The sequence below is a fragment of the Apium graveolens genome, chromosome 1 (genome assembly GCF_009905375.1).
Source record: "Apium graveolens cultivar Ventura chromosome 1, ASM990537v1, whole genome shotgun sequence".
In the NCBI taxonomy this organism is placed as follows: Eukaryota; Viridiplantae; Streptophyta; class Magnoliopsida; order Apiales; family Apiaceae; genus Apium; species Apium graveolens.
Window position 1 is genome coordinate 191,010,517 of NC_133647.1, and position 14,186 is coordinate 191,024,702.

At 41.5% G+C, this 14,186-nt stretch overlaps 1 protein-coding gene across 1 annotated transcript; it reads right to left on the reverse strand.

Annotated features, from left to right (window-relative positions):
* Nucleotides 1–9,108: 9,108 nt before the first annotated feature.
* On the reverse strand, nucleotides 9,109–9,648 carry LOC141713954 (uncharacterized). Its single transcript, XM_074517512.1, has one exon. The coding sequence runs from the start codon at nucleotides 9,646–9,648 to the stop codon at nucleotides 9,109–9,111; it is 540 nt and encodes a 179-aa protein (XP_074373613.1).
* Nucleotides 9,649–14,186: the final 4,538 nt, after the last annotated feature.

Sequence of the window (14,186 nt, forward strand, 5' to 3'; positions counted from 1 at the left end):
AGAAAGTTATTATTAGCAAAGTCTGTCCCGATTGTGACATGGCCATAGAAGGCCGACACTTTTCTGCTGACTTAATTCCCTTTAAGTTAGGAGAATTTGAAGTTATACTAGGAATGGATTGGTTGTCAAACCATGAGGTGCAAATAGAATGTAAAAGTAAGAAGGTGAAGTTAAGAACTAAGGATGGTGAGAAAGTGATATTCAAAGGAAAGAGACAAGAGAAGAAATTCCTAACGGCTATCGAGACGAGGAGATTAATACGTCAAGGATGTGAAGTTTTATTTGGCTCATGTTATGGATGTAGAGCAAGAGTCCGTAAGGATCGAGGATATTCCAATAGTAAGGGATTTTCTGGATGTGTTTCCTGATGAATTGCCTAGACTACCGCCAGATAGAGAGATCGAGTTTATGATTGATTTGGCTCCTGGAATGGAACCAGTATCGAAAGCTCCCTATCGTATGGCGCCAGTCGAAATGAAGGAATTGGCCGCTCAATTGCAAGAATTTTTGGATAAAGGAGTAATTCGGCCGAGTGTATCCCCGTGGGGCACACCGGTGTTATTTGTAAAGAAAAAGGATGGAAGTATGAGGTTGTGCATTGATTATCGCGAATTGAATAAATTGACGATTAAGAATAAGTACCCTCTACCGCGGATCGATGACTTGTTTGATCAGTTAAAAGGAGCTTCGTGTTTCTCCAAGATTGATTTAAGATCTGGGTATCATCAATTACAGATTAAAGCGGAAGATATACCCAAGACAGCATTTCGAACGAGATATGGGCACTACGAGTTTTTGGTAATGGCATTTGGTTTGACGAATGCGCCAGCCGCATTTATGGATCTTATGAACAGAATTCAAGCAATATTTGGATAAGTTCGTTATTGTGTTTATTGACGATATACTAATTTACTCCAAGACAGAAGAAGATCATAAGGAGCATTTGAAGGATTTCCTTGGAAACTCTGAGAAAAGAGAAGCTGTACGCTAAGTTTTCGAAGTGTGAATTTTGACTAAAGGAAGTGCAATTTCTTGGTCATGTAGTTAATAAAGAAGGAATCAAAGTGGACCCAGCCAAGATAGAAGCTGTAATGAATTGGGAAAGACCCAAGACTCCTACGGAAGTCAAAAGTTTTTTGGGATTAGCCGGATATTACAGGAGGTTTGTGCAAGATTTCTCTAAAATTGCTGTCCCATTAACGAAGTTGACAAGAAATAATGAGAAGTTTGTATGGACGGAAAAGTGTGAGGAAAGTTTTCAAGAGTTAAAGAAGAGGCTGGTAACCGCCCCAGTGTTGGTGTTACCAGATGAAAAATGAGAATTTGTGATATTCAGTGATGCTTCATATAAAGGACTTGGATGTGTGTTAATGCAACACGGGAAGGTAATAGCATATGCGTCAAGGCAACTCAAGCCGCATGAGCAAAAGTATCCAATGCATGATTTGGAATTGGCAGCAATTGTGTTTGCCCTTAGATTTGGAGGCATTATTTATACGGGGAAAAATGCGAGATTTATACAGATCATAAGAGTTTAAAATATATTCACCCAGAAGGAATTGAATATGAGACAAAGAAGGTGGTTAGAATTGATCAAAGATTATGATTGTACGATAAACTATCATCCTGGAAAGGCAAATGTGGTAGCAGACGCTTTAAGTCGCAAGGAAAGGTTGAATATGTTAACGTCATTGGAAGAATTGATTAAGGATTTTGAAAAGATGGAAATAGAAGTACAGACTCCAGAATTTGGAGGAGAAGCTATATATGCGATGTCATTTCAACCCGAAATTTTGGAAAAGATTCGATGCTGTCAAGAGCAAGTGATGAATCGCGAAAAGGATAAGTTGACAGGAGAAGAAATTAGAGCTCAAAAGGATGAAAAAGGAATATACCGTGTTAACTCACGTATTTGGATACCTAATGTTATGGAGCTAAAATATGAGATTTTGCAAGAAGCACATAACTCGAGATTTTCAATTCACCCTGGAAGTACAAAAATGTACCAGGACTTAAAAGAGAGTTATTGGTGGCCAAACATGAAAAAGGAAATTGCGGAATGGATAAGTAAGTGTTATACGTGTCAAAGAGTCAAAGCGGAACATCAGAGGCCAAGCGGATTGCTTCAGCCCCTAGATATACCAGAATGGAAATGGGAACATATTGCGATGGATTTCATGGCGGGATTACCTAAAACCAAGTCTAATCATGATGCGATTTGGGTGGTAATTGATCGGTTGACAAAGTCAGCACATTTTTTGCTGATAAATGAAAGGTTTTCGTTGGAAAAGTTGGTCAAATTGTATTTGGATGAAATTGTGATGCGTCATGGAGTTCCTGTATCTATCGTATTTGATAGAGATCCAAGGTTCAACTCGAGATTTTGGAGACAATTCCATGATCATTTGGGAACTAAGCTGAAAATGAGTACGGCATATCGTCCGCGGACGGACGAACAAAGTGAAAGGACAATTCAGATAACTGAAGATATGTTGCGAACCTGTGCAATAGATTTCAAAGGAAATTGGGACGATCATTTGCCGTTAATTGGGGTTTCCTACAATAACAGTTATCACGCGAGTATTGGCATGCTGCCTTATAAAGTGTTGTATGGAAGAAAATGTTGGTCCCCTACATATTGGGATGAGGTTGGTGAGCACAAATTAATTGGCCCAGAGCTAGTTCAACAAATGAAGGAAAAAGTAGAAATGATTTGGAAAAGATTAATTGCAGCTCAAGATTGACAAGCAAAGTACGCAAATCAAGAACGAAAAGATGTGCAATTCGAATCTGGAGACAAAGTCTTATTAAAGATATCTCCTTGGAAAGGTTTAACCCGATTCGGAAAGAAAGAGAAGTTGAGTCCTAGGTATATTGGACCGTTTGAAGTACTACAACGAGTTGAGAAGGTGGCATATAAATTGGCGCTACCTCCGTAAATGCAACATCTGCACAATATATTTCATGTATCTCTTCTAAAGAAGTATAATGAGGATGCGAGTCATGTGATCGAATTGGAACTAGTGGAAATCCAACCAGATTTGTCTTATGTGGAACAGCCAATTCGAATTTTGGACCGAAAGGAGAGGACACTTAGAAATAAAGCTGTACCTCTAGTAAGAGTATTGTGGAGAAATCCTCTAGTAGAAGAATCGACTTGGGAATTAGAGAGTGAAATGAAAGAAAAGTATCCCCGTCTATTTGCTTAGACTAGATTTTGGGGACAGACTCCTTTTTAAGGAGGGTAGATTGTGACGACTGAGAATTTGGTGACGTAATTAAGTCAATAAAGTGTGCTTTATGTGATATGATTATAATTATGTGATTAAGTGTTGATTAATTGTCTTTTCTGTATATTAGAATCTATGAGCGTAAGTAAAAGCGTTCCAATTTAAGGAGTTAGCTTAGGAGTTAAGCTGTGTTGTCGGGCCGTCAGGTAGAATGGAACCCGTCCTAAAAAGGGGCTAAGATATTTAAAATGTGAAGTATGTGTTTAAGTAAAGTATTTCATCCCAGAGACGTGTCGGTCGATATTGAGAAGCGTAATTGAAACGCTGAGCGTCGGGCCGTCAGGCTGAACGTGACCCGGAACGCGTAAAAAGGGAATAATATTAAAGAAAGATAAATTTTATGATCATACATGAGTCGAAACTTGTTTGTATATGTGCCTACTTGTCTGTATGCATGATTACGTGATCTGTTGACATTTTTATGGATTTAAGGGAATTATTTGATTTAAATAAAGGTTTATTTAACCTTCACGCATTTTTATAAAATTATCTAAGTAAGATAAAACATGGGATTTGTTCTGTTATCTTTATAATAGTCCTAGAGACTTTTTAAAAATGATGAATGGATTTATTTGGTGGTCATTGCATTTTAAATTGATTTTTATGTGGAAAAATGTTATTATTAAAGCGAGCTTGCGAAAATCATATAAAATCAACGGTACGCTCAAAATATTATTATGAGTAATGGTTGGAAAGCTAATTTCGAGACCTACGTTTTAAAATTGTCAATCGCTATAATTTTCAACTTTCTGAGAGAGATATATTTATTATTCCACCAATATTCTATGGGAGTAAAAAGAGAAAGGTAAATCAATTTAAAAAGGGAATTAGTAAAGCACTAAATTGCCCTTGTCCCTGATTATTTATAAACTCATCCTCCCCCCTTTTCTTTTCTTTTTCCCGTGCACACCATTCTCTCTTTTCTCTCTTTCTTTCTCAGTCTCTCTCGGCTACTCTCTCTCTCTCTCGGCTCTCTTTTTCTCTCTTGGTATACTACTTGTTCCTTTGATAACTCTCACCAATCCTTCTCAAAATCCCTTGTTAAACACATATAAGTAGGTATTAGAGTGTGTATGTGTGTATATCCACTTGCATGTAAGCTCGATGTGTGTGTGTTTGTGTGTGTTTACCCGAGAGCTTCTCGGTTCTTGATGTTATTGTTGAAATCATCTTGTTTAAGCATGATTCTTTGCAAATGATTGGTATATGAGATGTGCATGTTAGTTGTTTTGAGAAATTAACGGAAAAAAGGGGTTTCGTGGTTGGACACCCTCGAATGAGGGCACCACGGTGAAGCCACCGCCACCGGTGATGAACTCCGGTGAACCGGTGGTGAGTGATGATGCTATAACTGAGCTTTAACTATCATAAATCTTATCCTTGGTGATTGCATGTAGTAAATTTGTTTAGAATCCGAGTGGGTTTTTGATTTCTAAAAGTTATTGAGTTGGTTTTTGTTAAATTAAATGGTTGTGAATGTTTATTCTAGGATAATGATGATGGATTAGGATGATTAATGATTTAAGGATTAAGAAAAACGTTTGCATGTGTTACTTCTTGAAAAACCCGAATGGAATCTTGATTTTTAGAAGATCAAAAATGATTTTTAGTAATGGAAATGACTTGTTGATTGATAAAAATGATTTTTATGATGTTTGGGCTTGTATATTTGATTGGATGCTTGAGAAATCAAAATTTAGGATTTGCATGATGAAGATTTTGGTTCGACCTTGTAATAATAAAAGGGAAAATTGATTTTTGTGATTTGATCTTGGTATAATCTAAGTTTAACTAGGAAGAAATGAGATTGCATGTGGGTTCAAAAGAGGAAATGATGATGCATGTCATTATTTGATTGATTATATGTTATATGGATTTGGTATGAAAATTTACTTGATTTTGGGTGATGTTTGTAGAATGGTCGAATGGTGTATAATAGTTAAAAGGGTCAAATCCTAATTTAAGTGCTTGAATTGATCATGAAGATTAGTTAAGGATTGTATGTAAGATTTTGTTTGATTTGCTATGTTTGGTTCAAATTAAAGTATAAAAGAAAGGGGATGATTGATTTGTGTTAACTATGGTTGTCATGTTGGTTTAAAGATGACTTTAGGGTAGTTATTGTAATTTTTGTCGTTTGTTTAATTTGTATAAGAATTTCAAGTATAAAGAGCTATGTGTACTAATATAAAGTATGATTTGACTTCGAGTTGAGATAAAGATATTTATAAGTCGATTGTCGAGTATATAAAGGTATACAAGTTAAGAGTAAAATATATGACGTGTGTTGTGCTATGTGCTTATGTGTATAAGCTATACTCGTATATTCGAGTCAAGGGTATAATCGAGCTATCGTATTGAGTAATTGTTCCGGGAACGAGAGTTGAGAAACTGATAAATATTTTGGTTTTATTGTAGATTCGGAGCGTGAGGGCATTCAGGCTAGGAAAGGAAAGGGTATACTAGGTGGCAGTAGTTCAACCTTCAGGAAAGCGAATTCAGGCAAGTAACTCCCATTACTTGGGAAAATGGTTATAAGAGAGGTTATTATTCATACCATGTAGAGTATGGAACTGTTTAATTAATGAACTCCTGTTAATGACTTGAGATACCCTGTCTTTGATCTTGTTAAACTATTATTGATAAGCTTATTGATTCGACCCTTTGGTAACCTGTCTTTTCTGTTCAAGTTATTTATTAAGCCATGAACTGTTATAAACCCTATAATTACCTTTACGAACCCCTTGTAATGATACCTTATTTCTTGATCACCATATTTCCTATTGATCCCTGAAACAGATATTGATCCTCCTAATTTAAGTACCTTTTTATCCTTGATTCAGAATCCTTAGAGTTGTTCCTTGCTTGTCTTTGAATCACTTCCTTAATTTTGATTTCTTGACATTTGACTTAAGAATGAGTTTCCACTCGAAAGAGTCTGAATGATTTCATATTCTTGGTAATGATAAAATGAATTTAGAAAACCTACTTTTCCTACTAAAGGTTTTTCAAACGAATTGCTGATGGATTGGATTGGGACATAAGAGGCTAGTGGGACTAGTCCAGTCATGGTAAGAGGCTAGCGGGGCTAGTCCAACTTAAGGCTGAAGTTATGCCGATTGGTACCTTAAAGACCGGATGGAGGTCGGTACGGGCTGATCACCCGTATTATTATGAAATGAAAAGATAACGAGATCCAATCAAGGGTTCTATTTTGATTTTTTAAAAAGGAATTGAAACATCCGGTTCAGTAATTGATTCTTGAAAAATGAAAATGGTTTATATCGCTTTTAAAAGAGTTGATTGTGATAATGTGAAGCTTAAAGCTCGAGAACCCTGATTTTAATCTGTTGATCATATAACTGATTCCGTATTATGAAATATTGTTGCTTTCCTTTTTCTGAAAGATCTGTTCTGATCCTTTAATGATTTGTGATGAATGTCGGCTTTCACCCTGCTTGAGCCTTGTTCCGTGAAAGCCCCACATTTTTCCTTTATAACCCTTCCTTAACCCAAAAGATGGAAATCTGTCATCTAGATCAAATAAAGTAGAATGCCCTGAGATTGGTAAAGTTTATTATGGATTTCATAACATAGAACTGCTTTATAGTTACTCGCTGAGTTTTATACTCATATGTTTTGTTTTAATCTAACCATGGCAGTTAAGCAAGAAGATGGCCAGGCTTAGGCGTACTACTCGTAAGAGCGTACCTGGTGGTCCCTATCGTGTTGAGGGCTTCCGGTTGCCAGAGCAGGTAGTGGTATTTCTGAGTGAGCAAGCGCTTAGAGGGAAAATTATAAAGATACAATGGGTTATCTGTCAGTTCCAAGCCGGAATCGATTATGTTTATTTAATATTATTTTGGGGTTGTAAGTTATATTTTATGATTGGTAGTTGTAATCTTGTCTCATACTTTATCTTGTTTGATCCTGTTAGTAGTTAATCGGGGTTTATGCTTATTTAATTATTAGATTAAAGGTGTGTGGGTCCTCATTTTCTAACCCCGAGAGTAAGGGCGTCACAATTTATCTTTTGTGCTAGCTGGTTTTCTTTATTTTGTGTAAACTTACCATGCCCCTACTGACCAAAAACTATCATAGCCCTGGCCGCGTATGGCGGGTATTACACCTTCACAGCGAGCCGAGCTCATAAGCTCGCATTCATGTTCAATTAAGTAAAAATCAATGATAATTTAAGTAGAGCGGGCTCGCGTCATTATTAATTCACAAGTGTTGTAGGTGTGCCCGCATTAGCGGGCCGGGCCTAGGGGCTCGCATCTTGTTCCTGTATCTTCTCATTGCATCATGCAACCCTGGCTATGTTAGAGGGCTGGGCTCCTTGGCCCGCATCTATCAGCTTGCGAGCCCACGAATATAGGCTCGTATCGCTGTCGTCTCTAACTTTTAAGGTAGTTAAGGGGTTTGTGGGAGCCTCTCACTATTTTCATAGTTTTATCTTCATCTTCAATCCTCTTTGTGCTCATTACTTTTCCAAGCGGGCCGGGGCCTAGCTCATTCTATAGATTTGTTGTGAAGCGGGCTGGGGCCTGGCTTAACTTGTGATTTTAACATGTTAATAAAATAGCTATTTTGTCCTCGCATGGGCTCCCAAGGATAGGCTCCTTTGATGGGTATTTTAATTTATTAACAGGAGTTAAAATATCAAGGGCACAAATAGATATCAATCATTTATTCATAGATAATGGAAAGTGAAAGGAGTACATGCTTGTGGTCTCAAGGAGGCACCTATATGGCACTACCCCCCGAGACTTAGGAATATTTTAAGATAATACTAAGTCTGAGAAGAATAATATTACTGATAATACTTGTGGAGGTGTTCCGCGTGCCAGACTCTCGGGATCAACTTGTCTTGCATATCATTGAGGTGGTAGCTTCCCTCCCAGAGCACTGATTTTATCTTGTAGGGGCCTTCCCAATTTTCCCCAAAGACTCCATGGCTCACCACCTTGGTGTTTGGCATGACCCGACACATAACCAAATCTCCCACATTAAAAGTCTGGGCTCGAACCTTACTGTTGTAGTGCCTAGCTGTCCTTTGTTGATATGTTTCTATCCTGATATGAGCATTTTCCCGAGTTTCTTCAATCATATCCAAATAGAGTCGATGGTTGACCTCATTTGCCTCTGAGTCATAGTTATCCCTTCGAAAAGATCCTTCCCCTACCTCAACGGGCACTATAGCTTCACACCCATATACTAGAGAAAAAGGGGTCTCTCCAGTTGTTGTTTGGGGAGTCGTGTTGTAAAAACCACAGGACCTGGGCGAGCTCCTCCGGCCATGTCCCTTTATTCTCTTCAAGATTTTCCTTCAAGGTGTGCTTAATGATTTTGTTAACAGCCTCCGTCTTCCCGTTGCTTTGGAGGTGGCAAACTACACTAAAACTCTTCAGAATCCCCAACTGCTCACAAAATTCTCCCATTTCCTTGCTATCGAACTGTTTTCCGTTGTCAGATATCAACTTGTAAGGGATGCCATAGTGACACACAATAGTCCTGTGCACAAATTCCTTGAGCTTTTTTGCCATGATAGTGGCTAGAGGCTCGGCCTCTGCCCACTTAGTGAAGTAATCCACCGCGACAACGGCATACTTGACACCTCCCTTGGCCTTCGCGAGTTCTCCAATTAGATCAATTCCCCACATAGCAAAGGGCCAAGGGCTCATAAGGGATGTGAGGGGAGCCATGGGGCTTTTATAATAATTGGCATATCGCTGGCACTTATCACATGCTCAGGAGAATTCAAAGGCATTTTTTTTCATTGTTGGCCAATAGTAACCTTGACGGAGGATTTTCTGAGCTAGAGAGCTACCCCTGAGTGATTGCCACAAATGCCCTCGTGTACTTCCCTTAGGATATAATTGCATTCATCCCTATCTATACACTTGAGGAGGGGCACACTGAACCCTCTTCTGTATAGGACTCCATCATATATCATATAGCGGGATGCCTTGTATCTTATCCTCCTTGCCTCATTCTTTTCGTCTGGGAGTGAATCTTCTTTTATGTAGGCTAAGATATGTGTCATCCACGTGAGGCCGAGGTCATCACCGAGGCTACCCACCTCATGCTCGGGCACACTAGGTTGCCTCTGTATGTCAAGGGGCACAACCCCTAGCAGAGTGGCCTCGCGGCGTGAGCCTTGTTTAGATAGCTCATCCGCGCCTTCATTCTTCCCGCGCGGGATTAGTTCCAGCCTCACCTCATTGAACCTTGTGATTATCCTCTGCGCACACTTCAGGTAGAGCTTCGTTCTCGGCCCCTTAGCTTGATACCCCCCGTTTATCTGATATACCACAATCATGGAGTCACTAAACACGTTCAAATTCTCCACCTTCATTTCCAAAGCTAGCTTGAGACCGTTGATCAGGGCCTCATATTTAGCATCATTGTTGGTTGCATGAAAGGCCAAATGGGTCACCGTCTGATCTTGTGTGCCTCCGGGCTGATTAACTCATTTCCAGCCCCTGCACCATCCCATTAGAGGCTCCATCCACAAATAGGCTCCATCCTGGGGCACTATTTTGGTTTTCCAGCCCGACTTCTTCTGTGCTAGGTATGACAACAAGGGCTCCCGGCTCCACTTCTTGATGTAGAGGAAATTCTAGCATAAAGTCGGCCAGGGCTTGGCCTTTGATTGCGGTCCTTGATTTATAATCTACCTCGAATTGGCCGAGCTCAACCGTCCACTTCAGCATTCGACCAGAAGACTCCGGTTTATGCATTACTTGCCTGAGGGGGTAGGAGGTTCGCACTTCTACCTTGTGTGACTGAAAATAGGGCCTGAGCTTTTGGGAGGCCAGGATCAGAGCGTATGCTAACTTCTCGAGGCTTGTGTACCGAGTCTCGGCGTCGGCTAGCCTTTTACTCACATAATATACCGGGAGCTGGATACCATCCTCCTCTCGAACCAATACCGCACTTATTGCAAAGTCAGAGACAACCAAGTATAGAACCAAAGTCTCTTCTTCCTTTGGGTTGGACAGCATTGGAGGGCTGCTGAGATGCTTCTTTATGTTCTGAAAGGCTTCTTCACACTTTTCTGTCCACTCAAAATTCCTCCTCACTCCTTTAATTGCTTTGAAAAACTCCTGGCATTTGTCGGAGGACTTTGAGATGAAGCGGTTTAAGGCAGCCACTCACCCCGTTAAGCTTTGGACGTCCTTCACCCATTGGGGGGATCTCATCTCGAGTAGGGCTCGTATCTTGGCGGGGTTGGCCTCAATAAATCCCAAAAACATCCCTGACTCGACCCCGAACATACATTTTTATGGGTTGAGCTTCATCCTGTACTCCCTTAGGATCTGGAACATGTCCGATAGGTGACGGGCATGATCCTTTGCTTCCTTTGACTTCACAAGCATGTCATCTATATAGGCCTCCATAGTCTTCCCCAACTGATGTTTGAACATCTTGTTCACCAGCCTTTAATAGGTTGCCCCCGCATTAAGGAGCCCGAAAGGCATCCCGATATAACAATAGAGGCCTCGATTAGTGATGAAGGAGGTGTGCTCCTGATCTGGCCCATACATTGGGATTTTGTTATATCCCGAATAAGCATCCATAAAGCTAAGTAGTGTGTGCCCAGCTGTAAAGTCAATCAGCTGGTCGATTCGGGGTAGAGGAAAACTATCCTTCAGGCAAGCTTTATTCAGGTCGGTGAAGTCCACACATGTCCTCCATTTGCCATTGGGCTTCTTGACAAGCACGGAGTTGGCCAGCCACATGGGTAGAAGGCTTCCCTTACAAGCCCTGCCTCCATTAGTCTATCTACTTCTTCTCTGAGGGTCTCTACCCTCTCTCCACTAATCGGTCGTCTCTTCTGTCTGACCCCCTTCTTTTTCGGGTCCAAGTTGAGCCAGTGGCACATGACATTCGGGTCAATCCCTATCATATCAGAGTATGACCATGCAAAAACATCCAAATTTCTCCTCAGGAAGCAGGCTAGATCCTCCCTCAAGTCAGGACTTAAGTTAAAACCTATTCTAAGTACCTTGGAGGGATCATTTGGGTCTACCAAGATCGGGATTGTGTCCTCTGCGGCCCAGCCCTCTCAACCATTGGGGGCATTCTCGGGTCTAAGTCTGCTCGAGCCTCACTAGATTCTCTCACTTCCGTGATTGTTAAGCCTTCCGTATCCTCGAGCTCAGGTCGGTGAGCTGGGGCCGGATTTATCAAGCCTTCAGAGGTCATAGTGAGAGTGCGAGTGATTCCGTTGGGCAGATCCATAGTTGTTGTCATTTATTCGTGTGCCCATTTCCCTTTCCTGAGTCTTACAGCGATTTGTTCCGGGCTCTCTTCTTCATCACTTACCTCTTCCATAATCCCTTCTTGTATCAACATGATGGGCTGAGAGGCTTCCATCATCAAGGCCCCTGGGCGTGGTTCCACCTGAATCCCCATGTGCTCGAATAGTTCTCGGGCAACTCCTCGATTGAAATCAGGTTACAAGTCTCGTGTCCCTCAGGGTGTAATCTCTTCCTATCCTCTGCCTATTCAATGAGGACATCGTCTTCACCCGGTTGGACCATCTCCTTTGATGCATTTTCTGACTCGGCCGCCCTGAGTGCCTGGTTGTAGCAGACCCTCGATTCATATTGACAACTCTTCAAGAAGCCTAACCCCGTGGGGGTTGGGAATTTTACCGTTATGTGATGGATTGAGGTCACCATCCTCATTACCCTCATAAGGGGTCTACCCACTATAACATTGTAGGCACAAGGCTGATCTACAACCGTGAACATAGCGATCTGGGTGGCCACATAGGGCTCTTCTCCTATGGTAACTGGGAGCCGAATTGTCCCTTTCACTCCGATCGAGTTCCCCGTGACCCCATATAGATGTCCACCTGTCGAGGTTAATTCTCTATCTAACAATCCCAGCTTCTTGTAGGCATCATAAGTCAAAACGTCAGCAGAGCTCCCGGTATCCACCATTGTTCGGTGAACATTCACCGTCCCAATCTTCATTTTTATAACCTGGGCATCTATATGAGGGTAATGCACCCATTTGGCATCGTTCTCCCTAAACACGATGTCATCAGCCTCCCTTTCAAAGAGCTCCGGGGGCCTTTGGCTCAGATGGTTGACATTGGTGAGGGGCTTGTCCTTTGCTTTTCGGGCATACCTGTCCATCGCCTTCCGACTGTCTCCGCCAATGTGAGACCCGCCTAGAATAATATGAATACTTCCGACCCGTGGTACCCTCTCTTTATCTTTTGGGGGTGGAGGAGGGACGGTATGATAATCAGTTATGTGCCTTCGAACCTCCTTAACAACCTATTTTGTAAGCTTCCCTTGCCTTATCAACATCTCGATTTCATCCTTCAATTGTATGCAATCAGCTGTATCGTGCCCCGTGGCCTCATGGTATGCGCAATACTTTGAAGTGTCCCTCTTGTTATAGTCTGTGAGAGGGGTTGCCTTCCTGAATACCCCCTTTCCAGCATAGGTGGCTTATATATGGTCGATAGAGGCTACCAGAGGGGTGTGTGTCTGCCATTTACTTGTATAAGGTCTCCCCGAATCATTGTTTATCTCTTTACCTCAGGCAGACTTTTTGGGGCTTGAGCTACGCCGATACGTCTTTCTCCTCTCATCAGGGCTCGAAGACCGGTCTCTCTTATCTCGATAGTTCTCGCTAATTTTTAGCTCTCTCATCGAATTCTCTACCCTCTTAAAGGGTTCAACTTGCTCGTAGAACTCGACCAAGGTTCTCGGCTCACTCGCCTGGAGGCTCTTCCAGAATTACGACCCTTCTTTCAACCCTAAAATCAAGAAATTCTTGATGGTCTCCTCACTGGCTCCCCTTACCTTGGGAACTTCGGCGTTGAACTGACGAAAGTATTCTGCCAGGGGCTCCCCCTCCCTTTGCTTGATGTTGGCTAACGTGGCTACAAGTGGTGAGTAATGGAGGGTGGAATGAAATTGTCTGACGAACAGGTCCTCCAATTGCCTCCATGTCCTTATGCTAGCAGGTCCCAACTTGGAGAACCTTTGTTGGGCACTACCTCTGAGTGATGCCATGAAGAGCCTGCAACGGGTCATCTCCGGCACCTGATAGACTTCCATCTCAGTGTTAAATTGTATAAGGTATTCCGCCGGGTCGGCTTCGCCGTTGAACAGAAGATCGGGGTTATGCCTAAATACCCGAGGTAGAGGGGATGATCGGATAGTAGCCATGAATAGAGAAGGGGCAGCTGAGTTTGGGGGCCCCCTCTTATCTCGCTCCATCTCGTCTAAGATCCTCCTCAGGTCTCTTACCCTAACAACTTCTCCTTCTCTGTCACCACCCGCGTGACTCGAATGGTGTGTGCCTTGAGGTTGCTCGCGGCGTCCCCCTCCTCCAGCTCGTACTTTCGATTCCTCTTCATGATTGTCTTTGTGCCTACGTCGCTCCTCCCTCCTGGGCGACTAGTTGACTCTTAGAAAAAAGAAAGAAATTAGCCGGAAAAAAAAAGAAGAGGAAAGGAGTAGGGGAGGGCAGGGGCGGGGGAGGGCAGGGGAGGGAAGAGGAGGGTGACGGGTGGGGTGGGGGGTTGGGGTTTTATTTTAGTTTATTTATAGTTTAGTTTTTATAAAATGCAAAATCAACCTTTAGATTATTTTTTAAGTGGTTGAATTTGGTGCGTTGGATCTAAATCACGCGGATCGCTGAAATGACACTAAATTTAACATTGGTTGTATTTAGGAGTATCAATTTATATTTGTTTCACTTAGTTTTACATTATAAAAATTAAAATTATAATACTATGATTATTTAATCATTTGATTATAAAATAATATATTATTATAAATATTAGAATATATATTTAACAACTAGTTATTATACTAAAAAAATGGAATGGTGATTTTGGTTGATTTAACATATAAACCACCG

Excerpts from the sequence above, each read along its gene's own strand:
- LOC141713954 (XM_074517512.1), bottom strand. The coding sequence starts at position 9,648 with ATGAAGGTGGAGAATTTGAACGTGTTTAGTGACTCCATGATTGTGGTA.